The sequence below is a fragment of the Scardinius erythrophthalmus genome, assembly GCF_964197995.2.
Source record: "Scardinius erythrophthalmus genome assembly, chromosome: 9".
In the NCBI taxonomy this organism is placed as follows: Eukaryota; Metazoa; Chordata; class Actinopteri; order Cypriniformes; family Leuciscidae; genus Scardinius; species Scardinius erythrophthalmus.
Genome location: NC_138229.1, coordinates 21,169,056 through 21,190,383, shown reverse-complemented (window position 1 = coordinate 21,190,383; position 21,328 = coordinate 21,169,056). Strand labels below are relative to the sequence as shown.

At 37.6% G+C, this 21,328-nt stretch overlaps 2 protein-coding genes across 4 annotated transcripts in view; both read left to right on the top strand.

The window, feature by feature from the left end:
- Positions 1–755: 755 nt before the first annotated feature.
- Positions 756–16,252, top strand: ptbp1a (polypyrimidine tract binding protein 1a). The gene is made up of 16 exons (XM_081373974.1): positions 756–833; positions 3,191–3,244; positions 6,601–6,631; positions 8,422–8,488; positions 9,956–10,128; positions 10,229–10,375; positions 10,489–10,644; positions 10,729–10,839; positions 10,931–11,111; positions 11,238–11,315; positions 11,414–11,568; positions 12,492–12,525; positions 13,183–13,275; positions 13,348–13,564; positions 13,665–13,742; positions 13,826–16,252. The coding sequence occupies exons 1-16, from the start codon at positions 826–828 to the stop codon at positions 13,956–13,958; spliced, it is 1,716 nt and encodes a 571-aa protein (XP_081230100.1). The 5' UTR covers positions 756–825; the 3' UTR covers positions 13,959–16,252.
- A 1,787-nt stretch (positions 16,253–18,039) lies between these two features.
- efna2a (ephrin-A2a) overlaps positions 18,040–21,328 on the top strand; it is a 60,832-nt gene continuing 57,543 nt past the window's right edge. For 2 of the 3 annotated variants that reach the window (XM_081373478.1, XM_081373477.1), the window contains exon 1: positions 18,509–19,010. In XM_081373478.1, the coding sequence (XP_081229604.1) occupies positions 18,901–19,010 (110 nt within the window). In that variant the 5' untranslated portion in view covers positions 18,509–18,900. Of the gene's footprint in view, positions 19,011–21,328 lie in introns of all 3 variants that reach the window. The other variant, XM_081373476.1, reaches the window with a different exon arrangement.

Sequence of the window (21,328 nt, the reverse complement as noted above, 5' to 3'; positions counted from 1 at the left end):
TGTCATCATTTACTCCGTGTGTCCTTCCAAAACATAAAGTGTCATACACTTTCTGAACTTTCTTCAGCGCAATACAAAAGAAAGTATTTTAAAGAATGTTGGTAACCAAATGGTTTAGGTGAACATTGACTTCTGTTATATGGATAAAACAAAACACCGAGACTTTTCTCAAAATATTTCATTTTGTGGTCCAAAGAAGAAGAATTTTTGGGTGAACGATGCAATGCATCATGCATAGAACAATATTTAAAGGTGCTATAATAGGTCCAAGCTAATAAATACATTTTCTAAATGTATTAAAGGTTTTCTTTTTTGTCCAGAGTTATGTTTAGATTTTACATTTAATAACGGCTGATATGTTTAACCATATAAAATTCCTTAATAATAGGCAACTTCCAAGACTGTGCCTTTTCCACCCATATCTAGTTTCTTCCGACATTATTATAATCCTACTGTTCTTAGCCTATAATATATCTTAGCAATGCGTCTGGTAAAACTGTTCCCTTTGACAGCACATTGAAGAGCTTCGTCCTTTTCGTTGCTGATAATGGTGGGTTCAAGCACAGTTCACTCTTCAACTTCATTTTTCATTGTGGCAACAGGGAAAAGTTTTCGCAAACTTTTTTCGACCGCCTTTCCAGATTGACAGCTCTTCTGTCCAATCCCGCTATCCAAGGACAAGTGAGGTCCCGCCCACACTCGGCGCTCCAGAGTCGATTGACTAATCAGAGAGCAACAATCCCCCCTCCGCCATTTTGTAAGGATATAAGATATACTAGACGGTCTACCTCCCGTCTACGACAACCTGTAGTTTTGTGTAGTGCCATGGACGGGTAAGTTGAAAACATCTTCATTCCAATTATGATACCCCTTAAACCCGTTTTTTCGTTGGATGTTTGATTCATTGTGGTGACATAATACATTATGCACGTTTAAATTGTGTTAAATGGCGTAAAGTGAAGTGGAAATGGTGATTTTTGACTCGTCTCTGCCGCTCTTAATGTCTCCCGTGCCGGAAGAGCCCAAAAGTTGAACCAAACTGACCAACAACCTGTTGCAAGTAACGTTAGTCTAGATGAGACAGCTTTATGAAACACTAGCGAACTTAAACTACAGTATTTTTTTTTTAACCTAACTGGCAAGACGAAAATGTAAAATAGACCTTGTAACGAATAGAAGACACAGAACAGTCACTATTTGGCAACCAACGTGTCTCAGTTTCCGCATTGTTGTTGGGTGGCTAGCTAATTACCTGCTAGCCTGCTAAACCGATACCAGTTCAACTTTATTGTAGCTTTTCTCGTTTATATGCTCGATGATGTTTTTCAATCAGTACTAAGTAAGTTTGATACACGTACAATGGTCCGATTACAGTAACGTTAACTGTTTTCGATAATGACGCGTTGAAGATATCAGCTGCGTTTACACTGGCACAAAAATACGTTTTTTTAGTCCCATTTGACACAGATCCGATTTTGTTGCACAAATGAAAGCACAAAAAATCTCAGATCCTTTTTGCACCCGTTCTGAGCCACTTCAAAATGTTTTTTAATTCCATATCTGGACAGTTGACCAACGTCTAAACTCAAATATTCGATTTCCATTGAAATTTCAAGCCACAACAATGCGAGTTCGACACGTTTTCCCACAAAGATAGCGTTTTAAAATGTCGTATTATGAAGCACTTTCCTGTATTAGCTCGCACTATTGAGGTGGAAAATTCATAAGAGATTGTGCACATAACAGTTATAAACATTCAGGAGCATAGAAACGTGTTTTCAACCTCTGCCCCCTGAATTATTTTAATAAAGTAGCTTCGCTACTGAAAGCTGCATTATGATAACTTGGCTGTTTTTGTAATTAAACTCACAGCTTCACAATTAGCCTAGCCTACATAGAGACGCTGTAAAGAACGCGGGTATCTTCATCAGACTTTATTGCTGACTCAAGGTCTATAAGAAACAAAACAAAACACAAACAAACATAAAAGAACATAAAAAAGTATGTGTAGTACTGACCCTTATATTTGAGAAGCTCACAATAATCTCAATAAAAAAATATTTTTTAAAACATTGTAACAATTATACATTTCATATTTCATATTCAGATTTTATAACACTGCTTGGAAAGTATTAACTCCTGCACTCACAAACATTTCACTTGCATAATGTCGTCTAGGTCTCCTTAACAGAGTTCTCATTGCATCATTATAAACTACTCAAAGCCTCTGCAAACTTGCTGTTCTATAATTTGACCACAATTGAGCAGTATAAAGTGGTGTACAATATGCTTTAAACAATGACATCTTCTCTTCATCTGATCTAGAACCAATCTTGCATAGATATTTGCGTAGATGTCCAAGATATTTTACTTTAACACAGTAAGAATTCTCTTACTGTATCTCTCTCGTTTTTTTATATGAATTAGATTTAAACGAACCATATATAAAATAACAAATGAAAACTACCGTTATTTTTCGGTAACCTATATATATGTTTAGTCATATTGTGTGGGAAAACGTCCATAACCGCTTTTAACTTGTCCGTGCTGGTAAATGGGCTAAGAGTTATAAATTAATTATAATACCACCACAGCCATTCAAAATCCGAGGATCAACCCTGTAGCATAGTAAAGATTTAAGTGTAAATTAATGTGTTAACAGATACTGGATACCAGTCGTGTCTTAAGTGAATATAAATGTTTGGGACAAAAACCTCATCTGGTCAAAAGGTCAGATCTGTGCATAAAAGACTTGCAGTGTAAACACAACCTCATTGTTCAGAACTGATCATCAAGGTTGGAACATGTAACGTTTTAATTACATATTAGTAAAGTATAATCAAAAAAATTATATTTAGGCCTATGTTTCGAGCCGAATCATTTGCATGAGAATGCTTATTATAAATTTGCACATTATATCCACAAGGGATATTTCACCCTTAAAATTTTTAATTCTGTCATTTGTACTTGCTACGTTCCAAAATGGTAAGACTTTATTCCATTCAGTAGAATAGATTTAGGCTGAAAATAGATTTTAGGCAGAATGACAGCCTACAATGGAAGTGAATGCCGACTGAGACCTCTCATTCAGCCTAATCTCCTTGTGAGAAGGAGCAACTTACAGGTTTAAAACATGATAGTGAATGAATGACAAAATATTGGCATAAAATCCTGTTTTTGTCTTCTGCAGCCGGTTAGAGACTGATCTGTATCCTCTGGGATCCAGTTACGTCACTGAAATAGAGTAAGTTTTGCATCTCTTTGCATTTAAGTACAAACAGAACTGGTTTTACAGCATTATCAACTGAATCTACCTGAACTAAATAATTCAAGAAATGTTCTCAAGAGAAGTGTGAAACTGATTGATACTGTTGAGTGGCGTGAAGAGTGGCTTAACAGGCTTGCTTTGTTTTACTGTTTGCTTTTGTATCAGGTTGCATCCTAGAAGGTGTGTCTGAATTGCAACTCTTGTTTTGTCCAACAGCAGTCTGTAGTTCCTGCTGGGCCTGTTTGCATGACATTTGTGTACCAATCAGAAATTACATTTTCTGGACACCTATTGTACTAAATTGTACTGTTCACACTAGGGGTGTGCGATATGACGATTTTTGATCGTGGGCGATTAAAATGTCTCCACGATCTGCTTTTGAAGAAATATCGTAGAATCGTGCATTAGCCTATATCTGTTCTGGCGCCTCTGTCCCAACATACTGAACAACGCGACGTATATTCACATCAAATGTTAACGCAGCGGAACGGGACACTGCAGTTCACAAAAGTTTATAATTTGCATGTGCTTTAATGCCTTGTCGGTTAAACATTTAATTTGCGCGCTCATGCGCTGCTCTAACATGTGTGTTCCTCAGCGCTTACATGTGAAGCTCACATGCACTAAAAGCCTGTCTACCAGCGCCTGGATACTGGACTAAGTTATCTTTCGAGTCTTATTGGCCCTCATTTATCAAAAGTGCTTACACCAAATTTCCAGCGTACACCTGGCGTACACCCAAAACCACGGTGACTTTGAGATTTATCAATATGGACGTTGGCGTACGTCACGCTCAAATCCTACGCCAGCTCAGGAGGTGGTGTACGCACGTTTTGAGTGCGGGAATGCGCAGAAAAACAATTCCTAACACCACAAAACGCACTGACAAACTAAAAGATATAATATATTATGACCCACTGTAAAAAAACAACAACATAGTAATTATAAACTTCAGTGTTTATTTTTGTGCAACATGGACTTCAATGTTTAATTTGTGTGAATTTACCAAAGCATTTGAATTGTAGACATATGTATTCCTTAAGTTGCGAGCCTGTGCGCTTTACCTGACGTTTCAAGCCTTGTTTACTTTCGCCTGGCTCCTCAGCGCGAGTCTCCGCGGACTGCGCGCACACCTCCCCAAACGGACAAGGCGTTTATACTCGACGCCCTCGCCGTTGTACTATTCTTTGAAACGATGGTTAGGCCAGGGTTAGGCCCGGCAGGTGTGCACGGACTGGGTTTAGTAATGAAAGGCTTTCAATGACCAAAAAAATAATTCAGACTGACAAAATAATAAAAATGCCATTCTTCTTATTTTAAATAATAATACAAATAATAACGAAATTATTCTTCTAAATAACAATAAGCGTCATTAATAATAAAAATCTAGAAATCAATATTGTTTCTTTCCACTTTCCTGGTTTCGCTTTCTCTTTCTCAAAGAAGTTTCTCTTCTTTGCCGTCTTCCGTGTGTCCATGGCGTAAAATGAGGGCGTGGGGGGAGCGGAGACTTGAATATATAGGGGCGTGTTATTCTAATGACGATCGATTTCAGCCGCGGCATTTATCAAGGGCAGGTATTGCGTACACCAGAATTTCAAAGGTACGCACAGCTTCATAAATCAGGCGATGAGAAGAGTGTAAGCATAATCTTACGCCAATATATACGCCCATTTCTACGCAAGATTGATAAATGAGGGTCATTGTGCTTATACTGTCAAATACACACAAGGTTTACATAAAGTCGTTTATGTCTAAAGTGAAAGCAAACTTGAGAAAATTGAGAGAAAATCTGCTATATTAGACGCGTCGCGCGCAACTCTTAAAGAGACAGTAGCAATAGTAAACACGCTGCCGCTTGTCCTTAAAGGGATAGTAATAAAAAAAAATAAAAATAAAAATTATCTCATCATTTACGCACTAATGTTGTTCCAGACCTGTATTCATTTCCTTCTAATATTTTCTAATGTTTTTCTAATATTAATATTTTGAAGAATGTGGCTATCCAAACAGTAGCTGGTCCCCATTGACTTCCAAAGGAGAAACATAGGCTATACTATGGTAATCACACTGGGGTACATCAACTGTTTGGTTACCCACATTCTTCCAAATAACTTATATTTTCAACAGAAGAAAGAAACTTATTCGAGTTTAAATCAACTTGAGAGAGTAAATTATGATAATTTGAATTTTTAGGAGAACTATCCCTTTAATGTTAATAAAACAACAAAATGCAAAGAGAAAATCACTCAATGCTCTTGACTGATAACTTTAATAGTAGCTTTAATAAGTATCAATGTTTAATTTATACAGTGAAGTCTGTTTTGTTTTATTTTCATATTTGTTCATTTAATTACTTTCTTCAATGCTACTGTTAAATACACCTACTGTAGCTGAAAATATAAAGCACTGTTTAGCCTATTTAATTTGTATATTAAGTTTTGTATGTGTAATGTGTATCTGTGATCTTAATATTTAATAACAAAGAAAATAATGACACATATTTTTATCTTTGCCCCTGTCTGCCATTTTTTATTTTTATTTTTTATTTTGTTACCTAAGGTTTTGTTTTTAGAATATGGACATTAGATTGCCTGTAATGCTAAGTCACAAAATAGTAAAACCAACATAAAAAGAATCGTGATAAAATCGTTAATCGTGATTTTCCTGAAAAAAATCGTGATATGATATTTTTGCCATATCGCCCACCCCTAGTTCACACAGAATGACAATCTTTAAAATGATGCCAAGTCACTGTATCCAACTGTATCTGGCAACATGTCTGCACTCACATTGGTAGTTGCCGCATTGTTACTGTTTATTTGCATGAACTTGAGCACTTAACAGACATTTTCAGTGAGTTGCAGAATTTGTTGGCAACGCATGGTGACTTGGTGAAATACACTAATGAAATGAAGAAAATTATTCAAATGAAAATTCATCCTATCTATTTTCTAAATTCATGTTCAATGTTTTTTTTATTAAATAAGTCATAACTTAATCTTCCAGTGAAATTCTTCTTCCTAATGATGATATTTGCTGGACTTCTCCAATCATGTTATCTGCTAAAAAAATGACCAAGCTTACATTCAGTTTTGCCTCTATCCAATCAACAATTGATGGGTAGAACCCACTCTCTGCTCTACATTTTTCTTTAATAGTCCTTTTCACTTTGTATTTCACAATATGGAAGAAAAAATGTGTTCCAGCTTCCGTTACATAGCAAACATACTTTAGGGATTGCATAGCCCTATCTTTTGCTGAATTTATCAAATGTGATTGAGCCTCTGATATCTAATTTCCGTTTAATGCTTTTTTTTTATCTTTTATAGCAGTGTCCATGATATAACGGTCGGCACAAAGGTATGTCTGTCTTTTTTTTTTGTATTATTATTTATATAAAAGTGACCACCTCTGACATGCAAATGTTTAATGTTTGTTTCCCTGTTTGGTTGTTGTGGGTGTTCAGTAACAATATTAGTTTGGGTTGTATGTCTGGTTTTAGAGGTTGGGTGTTCCTCCTATTTGTTTTCTAAATTGCTGAGACTCAGGGAACTTGTCTAAATTGCTGAGTCTGAAATTCTTCTCCCATTTGCATCTGATCCTTCAACTGTAATTATTCTGGTCAAAGGGCACCTGCTGTTTAAACAATCACTGTGATAACTGACCCAAAGGTGAAAGAAGTAGCCTACACTCAAATCTTGATGTTCTGGAGGCAATTCAGAAATGGCGACCTGGAGGGTTTAGTTTCTACTTTTTATATTTTGCTACTTAAGATTTTGCAAAAGTTGCATCGTACAGTTATTTACAATATTGCTCTCTTCACATTCATTTGGATGTGTTTGTACATGGAGACTGCCTACTGTTGTTTTCCCTGATGTCTTTCACACATGTGAGGAGTAAAGATGTAGTAGATTAAGTCGGAGTCTGGGCACTAATTACTGTGGTTGGAATGCTGTGCTTGCATTCCTGTCTCTCTGACCTCCTCATTCAACACAGACTGTGCTCTCACCCTAAAGGATTTCACTTTGTCAATGGATGTAAACATGTTGGCACCTGCAAGTCTTAAGCTCCTAGAGACCAGTGTGGGAGTCATGGTTCTCGGCTCCTTTTTTCCTTTCTTAAGCAAGCACTCAAGCTGCAATGCCCCGCAGTTAAAAATAGAGGAAGGAAATGCTGTAGTTGGGTGGATGCCTCTCCCGAAAACAATGGATGGTTCAACCAGACAAGGCTTTCCTGTCATAACTGTTTTATAAAAGTGATGTTGAAACCTGATTCCTGCAGGATTTAGCTGGGAGGAATGTGGTGTCATCCCTCTTTTTTTTTTTTTTAGGAAATGCTGTGCCACATAAACAGTAAAGTTATTTTTCCCTTTCTCTGCAATGTTATTGACAGTTTACTATTGGCTGCTTATTGAGCCCATGGGCTGTATTTAAGGTAAACATTTATCCAGGGCGTGGTAAAGTGCTCTTGAGGCTGTTTGTAGACCATAGGGGAGAAATCAGCCCGAGGACCAGGCGTTCAGCTTTGTTAACAATACTTTCTTTTGGGCTGGAACAGAACACACATTGTGGTAATGGAGTGTAAAGGCTTTGACTTATCCAGCGCATGTGACCACTTCAGCAGAGACTTGCCATTTGAAGTGGTTTATTAAGAGAGTGATGCTGAATGATTTGCTCATTGCTCCATTGGCCAGCCAAGTGGCTCCAGCTTGGCCTTGAGTGAGCGACTTTGTGTTAGTGTTATGGCAGGACACAGCTGCCTCTGTTTACATTTCTGTCTGTCTTTGTTCTGCTTTTACCAGCAGTAAAGTGTAGTGATCTCTTGTGCTTGGATGCCTATGTAGTAGTAATTAATTGTAACCATTAGGCAATGAGTTTGTTCTTGTCATTTTGGAAATGTTCCAATTGGATCATCTTAATTGTGTGATCAGACTGGTTTGGCGCATGCTTATATTTGTCATATGTGTTTCTATAGGCTAATACTATGTCAGATGACAGTTTATGTTACCCTTTTGTCGCTAATGCACTGATGTAGCTGATTCACATCTTGTCGCAGTGTTTAGGGTCTTCTGGTTCGGTGGTTTGAGTGTCCTTTTTTGCAAACCTTGTATATGTGTCCTGCTTAATGAATCACTTCCCTTCTCTTTTCAGAGGGGATCTGACGAACTCTTTTCCTCCTGCATTCCTAACGGACCTTATATAATGAGCTCTGGAGCAGGTAGGCATTTATGGCTGTAGGTTTATACACTTCTGTTCAAAAGCTTTGGGGCAGTATGATTTTTTTTTTATATATATTTTTTTTAATGATCTTTTAAGATTATCAAATAAATTGTTAAATTATAGCCCGGCAATAGGCATGTCACGATACCAAAATTCCAGTAGTCGGTACCGATACCATTAAAATTTTATGGTTCTCTGTACCAATTTCGGTACCACAGCAAAATCTGTTGGAACTATTTTTCTATTTTATTTAACTATTTAAAAAAATATATGAAATTCAATTACTTTATTTATAACAGTAATCATAATTAAATAATACATATAAGCATTAAAGGCTACATGCTGTTTAAACATAAATATTGCTTATAAAAAAATCCCATGGAGATGTAGCTAAATCTACAGTACAGTAGCCTAATATAATTACTTCTGTCAATTTCTTCAAGTTAAACCAAACTTTTATTTTGACGGGTTGCCGTCAAAGACCTTTAAGACCTTTAAGTTTCTGTGTGTGTATGATATGACGATAGTTTTTCTCAAATGAAACGGTAACATGCTCATGAAGTGACTCTCAGAGTAGCTCTGGAGATGAATTTCATCATGTCATCATATCGTTAGGCAGCAGAGACTGAAAACAGCGCGAGCGTCACTCGTGCTTCAGTGTGTGTGTGTGAGGTAAATGAAACCGTTCGTCTGCGCCATTCATTCAAACAGAGACAAGCAGAACATGCAGGGTTAATATTTAAAAAGTCTTTTTGCAGTTTAATATACACGCAATATATATATATATATATCGTGGTATATATCGGCTACAGACAGTGCTCCAAGTAAAAAAGTTAGTCTGGAGCCCTGCGCTTAGATAAAAACACGGAAGCGACTTAAAGCAGCTGCCTATTAGTGGGTACCGAATATACCCAGTACTACAGAAATGTTGGTATCGTCATATTTTCAGTACCGACTTGGTACCGAAGTACCGGTACTTTGACAACACTACCCGGCAATATATTTGAAAAATTATATCCAACTTTACCTGCATACATTCATGCAAGGTAATGTATGCTATATTGTAAATCTCAGCTGTTTATAATGCTGCAAAATGTAAACTATATTATTGCCCAGATCTAATCTGCTCTAATGCAGGCATAAAAATATGAATGCATTATAAACCTTGACTTTTTTTTGTAAAGCTGCTTTGTGTAATGTGAAGTGTTTTACAAATAAAATTGACTTGAATAAACTACATTTTAAAATGGGAAATGTTTATTTTAAATGGAAGTAATATTTCACAATATTACTGTTTTTACCTTTTTTTCTTTTTTTTTACGTAAATGAAGCCTTGATGAACATAAGAGACTTCTTTCAAGAACATTAAAACAAATCTTATTGACCTCAAACCTTTGAAAGTAAATGTACATGTATTTGGATTCTTTAGTGTGAAATTAAAATTGAGATGCATTCCTTTTGTCAGCAAATGGTAATGACAGCAAGAAGTTCAAAGGGGACATCAGGAGCCCTGGCATTCCATCAAGAGTGATACATGTACGCAAACTGCCAAATGACATAAACGAAGCAGAAGTCATTTCTTTGGGGCTTCCCTTTGGAAAAGTGACTAACCTTCTGATGCTGAAAGGAAAGAACCAGGTAAAGATTACTGCTGCCTTTCATTTCCCTCAAAATATGATTATACCCCGCCTTGAATGTACATCATCGGGCCTTTCCTTATTGTGTTATCTCCTCACAGGCCTTCCTGGAGATGAACACGGAGGAGTCAGCACAGACCATGGTCAGCTACTACTCCTCTGTCACCCCTGTCATCCGCAACCATCCGATCTACATGCAGTATTCCAATCACAAGGAGCTGAAGACTGACAACTCACCCAACCAAGTTGTTAGTACAAATTACATCACATTAGACATTTAATCAAGGGTAATTACTCAATATAAATAACTCTTTCAAGAATGATAATGCATACTTGTGCCCTGCCCCCTCCATTCCCATAGAGAGCACAGGCAGCATTGCAGGCGGTGAATGCGGTCCAGACAGGAAGCATGTCTTTGAGCGCTGTTGATGGAGCAGGTATGGGCAGCCAGAGCCCTGTGCTGAGAGTAATCGTTGAAAACCTCTTCTACCCAGTTACTCTTGATGTCCTTCACCAGGTACTGACTTTTTTTTTTAATTTATTTATAGTCCTTAATTTTATTATTATTATTATTCCATTACTTATTACCCCACCCTCCCAGATCTTCTCAAAGTTTGGGACTGTTTTGAAGATCATAACATTTACCAAAAACAACCAGTTCCAAGCACTGGTTCAGTACTCGGATGGAATGACTGCACAGCATGCAAAGATGGTGAGTGGCATAGTGGATCAATATATTTATGGATGAATGGGCAGCTAAATCCCTTCTAAACCATGTAATCATTTGGCCTTACATTCAACAGTCTTTGGATGGACAGAACATCTACAATGCCTGCTGTACCCTTCGCATCAGTTTCTCTAAGCTCACCAGCTTGAATGTTAAGTACAACAACGATAAGAGCAGAGACTACACTCGTCCTGACCTACCTACAGGAGACAGTCAGCCCTCCCTCGATGCACAGACGATGGCTGCAGCTGCCTTGTGTAAAACTTAATCCTTTTTTTGTTTGTTTTTTTACTTCTGTTAATAAATGGCATTTTCAAAATGCATATCAAACTGCATTTTTTTTTCCCCTTTTTTAAATGTATTCATTTATTTATTTTTCTCAGCTGCTCCTGGGATCATCTCTGCATCACCATATGGGGCTCATGGTTTCCCACCAACGTTTACCATTCAGCAGGCAGCAGGTCAGTCATAGCCCTCATAATAAATCTTTGTGGATTGCTTTAGCACGGTTTCCCAGCATAGCATCAATGCTGTGTAGTGATGGCTGTCCCTCCCACAGGTCTGTCTCTGCAGGGCATGCCTGCCGGGGCTCTCGCATCGCTCGGTATTCCCGGTGCTGCGGCGGCCGCCGCTGCTGCTGCTGGACGCCTGAGTTTTTCCAGTCTCACTGCAGGAGGAAACAGTGTCCTGCTAGTCAGCAACCTTAACCCTGAGGTTAGTGCCATTTTGAATAGTTTAGATTCCCTTAGCTTTTAGTTCATTAGCTTATGGTTCTTGTTTCAACAAGCCATACTCCATTTTGGTTGGTAGAACTGTAAAAATAGAGAAATGTTGGAAGGAAATAAAATTAGATGGCATATGGTGATGAATTAACCAAATACTTCATAATGTGTAGCTCTTCAAACCATGTAGTAAGTGTTTATGACTGTGGAGGCTCATTTGACTACTGTACAAACATGCATGTCAACCATTTCTTAATATTTGTTGACCCTTGTCTGAAGCCATCTGAAACATTTCATTTCTAGTATTCCTTTAGAGCTGTGAATATATATTGTCTCTATCTTTCCTGTATTTCATTGTTAATCTTCTCTCCTTTCTTTATTTATTGCCTTAGTGTTCCTATAGTGAAAAGCATTTTAATTTAGCAAGTTCTGCTGACTGGAACACTACATTTTTCTTTGTGTATACTGACCTTGTTTTTTACTTCCTTTTTCTTGTTTCTCTCCCTCCCCATTCCCCTTCCCCCATTTATTATTTTAATACTTTGACCTGGAATCTTTTGCCAACTGACTGCACCACTTTTGTTTTTTGTAATAATTTAAACTCCCTACCCACCCAAACAATATGATTCCCTATTCACACCAATACTGGATACATAAACGATTTGTTTTTCTACTGTGCAACCAACCAACCAACACACAACAACATCCACCATACATTGTCGGATATCCTCCTTTACTTCTACCCTTCCCCCACCTTTTCATCATGAACAATATCACCCACCTTCATGATCCTACCACCGTTTTTCGCCATTCCTGTGGAACTGCCTCGCTGTGGACATGTTCAACCTCCACTGTCCTGCCTCCGATCTTTTCCTGTCCCTTCCTCCCTACGCTGCCTTCCTCTGCTGTCTTAAGAGCGTTACGCCCCAATGCCTCTTTATTCTTTTCGGTATGTTATCATTGGCATCTCCTTTTTTATTACCTTTTTGTTTTTCATATTTTAACTTCATCTAAGATGTGTACTTTGGTTCGTATATGTGACGGAGTTTTAAAGAATTTTTGGACGACTTCATTTGGTGGATGCTAAATTGTTAAATACTGTGGTCATAACTGTTGTGTAGTTTAGACTGATCTTAGCCACATGACTCTGCATTCAATTTGAGAGCCAATTTTATAGCAACTTGTTGCTTATTTTAAATGCCATACCCTCTCAATAAGCCGTATTTAATAATCTTTTGGAAGTTTTATGTTTGATTCCCTGTATGTTTAATCAAAGATTAACGTGCAAATTTCCTGCATTCCTAAACGTATTATTAAACCAATTACTTTGAGTAAATCTTTCGAATAGCGACATACTGTTTGTTGTGAAGTAATTATACATTCATAAATGTAGAAAGCCAGGTCCATTATTGATGGGTCACAATAGAAATTTAGTTTGTACACAATCTGTTTGTACCAGTAATGCATGCCTTACTTGGCTGAAAATTACTTCATTGTATAGATATTTCATTGAAACATTCTTGAGTGTTTGGTTGAGAAAATGGTAACCAATTGTCCTGTCATACAGTAGTCACGTCCTTATGTAGCTACTACTATCTTTTGTTAGGTGTGTATGGTGATGTCATGAGAGTGAAGATCCTGTTCAACAAGAAGGAAAATGCATTGGTGCAGATGTCTGATGGAACCCAAGCCCAGCTAGGTATTTATAAAGGTCTTTAACTTTTTAGCAACTTTCCTAAGAAGCAACACCAACCTCTCTTGCCCTTTTTAGCCATGAGCCACTTGAACGGGCAGAAACTGTATGGTAAGGCTTTGCGGGCCACTCTTTCCAAACACACCACGGTACAGTTGCCACGTGAAGGCCATGAGGATCAGGGGCTCACCAAGGACTACAGCAACTCTCCTCTTCACCGCTTCAAAAAGCCAGGCTCCAAGAACTACTCCAATATCTTCCCACCTTCCTCTACTCTCCATCTCTCCAACATCCCGTGAGTCCACAAAACTAACATCCGTTAGTAACACATCTGTTTGGCTTCTTTAGCACTGCTTTTTATTCAATGTCAACTTTTTTTTTTTTTCTCTTCTTAGTCCTGCTGTCACTGAAGATGATCTCAGAGGATTGTTTCTAAGTTCAGGAGCTGTGGTTAAGGCCTTCAAGTTTTTCCAGTAAGACATTTTTACAGATTTGATTTCCACAGATTGTCACGATATTTCCTGGAAGTTTTAAAATATTGTGTTAATCCTTTCAGGAAAGATCGTAAAATGGCTCTCATCCAATTGGGCTCTGTGGAGGAAGCAATTGAGTCTCTGATCAAATTTCACAATCACGACCTGGGAGAGAACCATCATCTCAGAGTGTCCTTCTCCAAGTCCACCATCTGATGGAGGTTGTTTTGTTTTAAAGAGGTTGAAAGGACTGTCACTTTAGACCAAACTGTAAGCCTTCCACAATTTATATCACTGTGGACAAATGTGTTCCACAACACACACTTGATCATTCCTTTAATTATATCTATATTCACACATGTATGTCTATTTTGTAATTCCACTTTAAACCAGTAGACAAGAGGAACTCTTCAACCCAATGTGACTTGGGTTTTAATAGTACGTTTTCTCAGACGGTTTGTTTTTTGACTTAGTTCATTGTTGGCACACATCGGTTTTGGATCATAGATGCTGCATAGTTTACACTTGTGCCTCTGCGGAAAGCCGCACCCCTTCAGGTTGCACACGCAAAGCCTTGTTTCATTTGTTGAACCTGTAATTAACCTTTTCGAACCTATTCCCTATTTGCCTTTCCAAAAAAAGCAACTGTGCCTTACATGGTGCTTAAAGTTTATCTTCTTAATGGCCTTAGAAATATTTTGATGTTTTTGGCTTCTCTACAGGAACCATTAACCTCAAACTTAAAAAAAACAACAACAACAACAAAAATCCCTGCCTGCTGTTCCTAGGTGGTCCCCATTTAAATTTGACTAGTGAAAACAAGAATGTTTTCCGGAAAAATGTTTTCTGGTAAATTACTTCAGTTTATTAACAGGCTTTGGTTTTCTTCCTGACTGTCACAGCTTATTTTGCGTATAGTTATTCTAAGTGGATCTTTTCCTTATGTACCGTATGTAAGATATTAATCTATAGTTTCATTCCTTTTTTTTTTTTATTGTAGTCACACATACTTCTATACTGTCATCTATTAGGGCTTTTGCCCACTGGGTTCTCTGTGCTTAGACTGTTATATTCTCAGTTTAGTTGGGAGAAACGCTTCATAATTTCCCCATTTTTACCCAATTGCCTTGCTTTTTATGGGTTTTGTCAATTATGAAACTGCTTGGAACCAAACCAGAGTTCACTGATTTTTACGTAATTTTTGATTACTCTGCGTGTGGCAAAATAAGTCATTTTTTCACTTACTGTCACTTGCCATTTATGTTCAAGAAAATTTAGCATTACAGAGTCTTAAGTTCCTATGTGACGTTTGTGTGAACCGAGACACCTGTGACAAGACTTGTATTGTTTTTGGCACTTCTGTGTTGGGGAGGGGTTGGGAAACATTAAGGCCATGGTCTTTCCGACACATCCATTTCATGTTGTTTGTGGCAGAAGTCCTAATGCTCAGACATTCCCTTTTACCTTTGAGCTTGTACTTGTAATCTTTCCATTTCAGTTTTTTTTTTTTTTTACCTTTGTAATCAATATTTGTTTGGGTGTTTTTTTTCCTGAAGAGTAGCATGATGGACCAAAGCATCTTCCCTGTACTGCCAGACAGTTTTTGCTATTTCTTATTGAATTGTGTCTTACTGTGCAGCAATATTGTTTCATTGACTGCTTTGATTTCAGTGAGCAGAGGCAAAAAGTTTAGAGGCCTTATCTTTATATTCTTGCCTTTGGTTTACAAGAAGCAACGCAAGACCTTAAAAGAAAATATTACAACTTAGACAAGATGTTGTGGGCTTTTTTTGGCCTAAAGCATGGATCAAATCATTTCTGTTGTCAGAACAGAACCAAACAAAAGTCTTAAAGTAGCGACAGAGCTCCTTTCTATTACGTTATATAGATACTACTTTCTATTGCGTATATAGTTATACTTGTTTTTCCCACTATGGATGTAATGTTGAGAAACAGAGTGGGTGAGGGCTACTGTATATATATATATTTTTTGTTTTGTACCAGTAATTGAAAATCAGCATCATTTCTGTGTCAAACATGTATATTTTGATAAGGTAATAGCAGACATTCAGCTCATTGTAGAGCCTTCCTTTTTTATTACACAATATTAAAGAGATTTCAACACGTGTCTGAACATGTAATTGCCCTCTTGAAAGCGTAACCTCCTTTTGATATAGATGCTCATACTTTTCTGTCTTCAATAAATCTTTCTTTTTCTTCCTTTCATCTGTCTTTTTTAATTTCTGAAATTATTAAACATCTTGATCTTTTCACGTTCTACATCTGTTTGCTTTGTCAGTCATGTGGTTAACAATCTCTCTTTTCAACCTTCCTGCATTTGGGAGACCTCTAATGACTCACTGGTTTCACCAACTTATTTCCCACCATCTGTTTGCTGTTAGGGGATATAGAATGAGAAATTAGTGTATGAATTCACTTTAATTTTGATGGGAAGCTATTTGAATTCTTGGAGTTGCTTCAAGTGGCTCAATTAAAATATTTTTTAATGATTGTGATGTTCAAAATGAGTTTGTGTATGGAATAGCTGAAGATAAAATCTGTCGTCTAGACTGAAATATGACAATTCCCCCCTGTGTAAACCTTATTCAGAGCAGCGCCGTGAAAGTGAGGCTGTGAGGGATGGACTTACCGTGCTTTCAATGTCATCTTTTTCTTGGAAAGATATATTTTTGCAGTGTTTCATCAGCAGCACAATCCAAAAATGCATTAACACTGCAACCCACTGAAAGCTGGCGCTGCTGTGAATAAGGTCTATTACTGCTTTGCTAATTTAGCGACTTTTCTCTGCCATTATTAGTAGTAAATGTTTTGGTGTGTCTTATTTTTTTTTACAATATTTACAGATTTTGCATATTTGGATGCATTAAGTATGAGCCATATACCAATGTACTTTTAAAGTTAAAAGTTTAAAGAGAGCCCAATAACTAGGTCTGTATTTTTATATGTAGGCCTTTATCTTCTCTATACAGCATGTACTGGATGTGAAATGTTTCTCTCGACTTAATGTTATATTTTGCTTCTCGTACAGAAGGTGGCGCACTAGTTTAAAATTTAAAAGTGGGTCATTCCTACATTATGGTGCCGTTTAGACTGATACTTGTGGAAAATACATGTTTTTTTATTTTATAAAGAAACATGGAATGTTTTAAAAGTCGTATAGGTCAAGAACAATAATGCATTAAGTGTAGCCCAGCTATCTAATACATTTAGGAGGGTTGTGGCATTGAAAAAAAAAAAAGTTTAGCCAACATGTTATTTTGAGGTCACATGATTAGTCAAGCGTTGTGTTCTGATAAAATAGTCTCACTTTAGCATCTTTTTTTTTTCATACAGCTTTTTAACCTCCTCCTCTACAAATCTTTTATTCGTGCCAATATGCCTATCTCTCCCCCATCTCCTTCTCATTTTCTAAAAGTATTGCCTCCTCTCCTCAGAGTCGGAATCCTTGGTATGCATCTGCTGCACATCCCTGCAATCAAGAAGATATACATAAAATATGCAAATGTATTTCATATCCGAATAAATAAATTCAGATGTCCATCCCATTAGCATCACTGAGACATCAGGATTATAAAAAGTCTGGGCATTGAGTGGGTAAAATTAGCCACTTCATGGCTTCTAAACAATGTAACATTTGGTTACCATTTCCAATTATAAAACCTGTAACCTTTACTGGGAACTCAAAAGGCACAGAATCATATGAGTTTTGATGTGTTCATAGAATTGAGATGCAATAGGCAAACCATTTTTCATGGCTCAGAGGATTGCTTTATTGGATCAGGTGAAGCAGCTCCTATGAAGATGAGGCAATGCTGAGTGAGAAAGTTATCTAATAGTCCTGTACCAGACTCTGTTTTTCAGATATTTTAATATTTTGGTTTGCATGCCATTTTCTGCTTGAAATGTCAGTAAATTAGGTATAAGCAAGGGAAACGTAGTTCATTGAATCTTTTGAGGCATGTTACATTAAATAGGCCACATCTATAGTTCTCTCAGCAAACTTTCAAGGACACTGAAAAGAGATAAAAAGGAAAAAGTACAACATCAACAGGTTTTTTTTTTTTGAAGAACCTACAGTTAACAATAGTCTATATGCAAATTCCTAAGTTTTGTTTATAAGTTTTAAATCAAGCAACTTTATACCAAAATCTATTGTTTTGGGCCATGGATGATGACTATTACTGTAAAGATACTATTTGAAGAAAAATGACCCTAAAATGCTTAAGAAAACGCCTCAAAGACGCATATGAGCAATCTTGAGATGACAGTAAACGGCAGAGGTGAGTTTGAAGAGAGCTCGTCCAGGCCCCGCCCCCTCCTGAAGGTACACCGCTGATGAGAACTGTCGCACACGAATCAGATTCAGAATGATGAACCGATGAATTATGAAGAAGTGCGCGAGTCAGATGCATTAGAAAGCTTGCGCGATTTAGTTGATCTAAGCTAAATGTACACCAGATCAGAAAAGCTAATCCAAAGTGTGAGCACAGGCGGAGATGTTTAAGCCAGAATGGGGCAAAATTGCCTTTGTTCCTCCAGGACAGAAAGGACTCGTGCAAACGGCTTGAGATGTGCGTAGTATCTCTGCTTTTCAACTGGAGTGAGCTAGAAACAACACGATTCCGCCAACAACCGATAACTTGTGCGAATAAGATGAAACGTTAAGCAGAAAGGCGTGCGTTGCAGACGAGGCTGTGTTTCTTGTGTGCTTCTCGAGCAGACCACATGGGGTAGAGGTATCTGGAAGTTGCAGCGCTGCAAACGGGGAGCATCACTGTAGGAGGCTCGAGACGCGCATTACACTGTCCCGCGTTCAGATGATGGACGGATTTCTGACAGAGCGATAGAAAATGACCGTGGACCACATTGGAGCCCCCTTGCAGCAAAAGAACCAATTGTAATGGATTTTCCCCTAAAAAACATCAACTGTGTGCCGATTAAGAAGTAAGCTACAGAAAGTGATGCTGCTCGTTCTGAAGGAATGAAAATCGCTCTGGATTAGCCCACAAGCCTAGTTATGATGTTCAAAACTGCGTGTAGGCTACACATTCACTCAAGCAAGCGGGTATTTGAAAACTTGTCTGTGAAATAAGCGTTCGAGAATCTTCGTTTGGAGGTGAAGACTATAACAACTCAAATGGAGTTGCCACTGGTGGTTTTTACGGTAGTGTGTTGGGTCTCCGTATGGTCGGACGACAGGATCATCTCAGACAGACATGCGGTCTACTGGAACAGTTCAAACTCCAGGTGAGTGTACGCTATGGCAAGCTAGCTTAATATTTAGTCCTATATCATGTTAGCGTACAATTTCCTTTACGTTACGTGTAGTATTGACTAATTTGCTGAATTCTTTACCATTTAATTAAAAAATGTTTCATACCTAGTCCTTTCCGATTATTCCAGTTGTTACTGATACCGATTTTACTTTTACTAGTAGAGTAAAACATTTAAACATTAGACACAATATCTATCCTGAATTGTTACTAGTGACATTTTCTCACCAGCTATAATTTGCATTTTGATTTGTCATATGTAATGACTTACAAGATAAGTAGGCTATTTAAATAATTAGTGTCTAACCAGGAGAATAAGCTAACTAGTACCTTATTAAGAACTATATTAGTAAAAATGAAGGGCCAGCAATAATTGGAATACTCACTAGTTAACTTTGAACAGTTGATTTTATCCTATCCAATGGCAAACCTTGCAATTTATTAGTAGGCTATTAGGATAGTGACTAGTAGCAAATGACCACTAGGATCTAATTATTAAGCACTAGCAACTAATTGATTAGGTTCTTCGAGTCACAAATGAATGAATTATTGTCATTAAAATAGGTACAACTTAGTTTTAAGGAATACATGTTAAAATGGTTTGCCATACTTTGTTCAAACCCTGGGCCATAAATCATTACCCCGCTATAAGGCACAGATGATGGAAATTACAAGGTGTAAGTAAAATTGTGTGGACTGTAGAATATGCATCATCCACAAAATATTTGTGACTAAGTATGAGTTTAACACTTCTAATCCTCTTAGAAATGAACTCAGGGTTGGAGAAAAAAGCAATAGGGTTCATATAATTGCCAGGATTTGTTCACCACTGCTGATGCTGTCAGAGGCACTGTATCATTAACAGAATAGCAAAACTTGTTAAATGTATATGATGTGGAGATGCCAAATATACTGAATATCATGGTATTTCACAAAAGATTTTGCATGAGCTGAATAAAAAAAAAGCACATTATTATCATGATGTAGGCTGTTTTAGTCAATCAAGAGTGCAGCAACCCCAGATGCTTTCACGGGTTGACAGGTTTTGAAATCATAAGTTCCATGTGAAGTTCCTTGACATTGCTCATTCCTCCTTATTTCAAGGGTAACTGTGAGCAGGGTTCTCTTGCTGGCTTGGAGGGTTTGCTCAGGGGATGTCAGCCTAATGGCTTTTGACATGCAGCTCCTCAGGTAGAGCTTGGCTAGATAAATAAACACGGCGAAGGTGCTCTCACGGCTGAATTAACAAAGTTAAGAGTGGCTGTCTTGCAGTACATCAGTAGTCTGCCGAGGTTTAAAATATTAAAGAGGCTCAGAGGAAGATTTCTTCTCGAGCTGGGAGCATGCTCTTCCACCTCAATGAAATGTAGGGCTGGATTTGAATTTTTTTGCATTGAAAAAGCCACCCTGATGCGTTTAATCTTCATTGATCCTTATTTAGCAGGATACTTTAACACTCCACATTTATCGTCTGCAGAGTGAAAAAAAGGTAGAGTCTAAAATCCATTTCCCCTGTTTATGATTTAGCTTGAATCGGTAAGCTTTGCTTACATTACGCTCTTAAAAATAAAGGCTTCAAAAGGTTGTTGTTTTTTTCACAACATGCCATAGAAGATCCATGTTTGGTTCTTCAAAAACCTTTTACTGAACAGTTCTTAAAATAACAAATTTTTTTCCCACTAGTGTGAAGGATTAAAAACTTTTGCACTTTAGAGATCATTGTGTGGAATGGAAAGGTTCCATGGATGTGAAAGGTTATTCATGGCTGCCATTAAAGGCTTTTATAATGCTGGAATAGTTTTCAGAACTGAAAGAAAAACACATTTCTTAGATGTGAGTAGCCAGTAACCCTGTTGGCGCTCACAAAGAAAATGTATTTCTATTATTTTCCAGCTACTCTATCAAAAAGAGACGCATTTGCGCCCCACCAAGGGATTGTATGAGAACCAATCCAAAAAAAAGAAATCTTAGGGGTCAGCTTTACTTTTCAGCCCATCCTGACCTCCCTTCTAGTCCTCTTGCAGTATTGTAGTCACAATCGAGGTGAGCCTTTTGCAGGGCAATTCACCTTGAGCATTAAAAGCTTGCCATGAATCATATTTTCTCTCTCTTAAGCTCCCTGTCAGGGGCTTTCTATTGAAGCCCACACTGAAAAGAGGATGGACATCACCTCAATGCCAATATGCTTGTCCTCTCGGGGGTCCAGATGAAAAAAAGAGAAGATGCCCAGCTCTGTAACCCAAGAGGATGGACTAATCTAATCCTGTGGTTTATCCTTCAAAAGGCCCTCTC

What these genes read in the sequence shown, in the direction of transcription:
- ptbp1a (XM_081373974.1), top strand. An exon ending in ACAACTCACCCAACCAAGTT is followed by an intron (nt 10,376 to 10,488) that starts GTTAGTACAAAT and finishes CCATTCCCATAG; the next exon opens with AGAGCACAGGCAGCATTGCA. An exon ending in ATGCCTCTTTATTCTTTTCG is followed by an intron (nt 12,526 to 13,182) that starts GTATGTTATCAT and finishes ATCTTTTGTTAG; the next exon opens with GTGTGTATGGTGATGTCATG.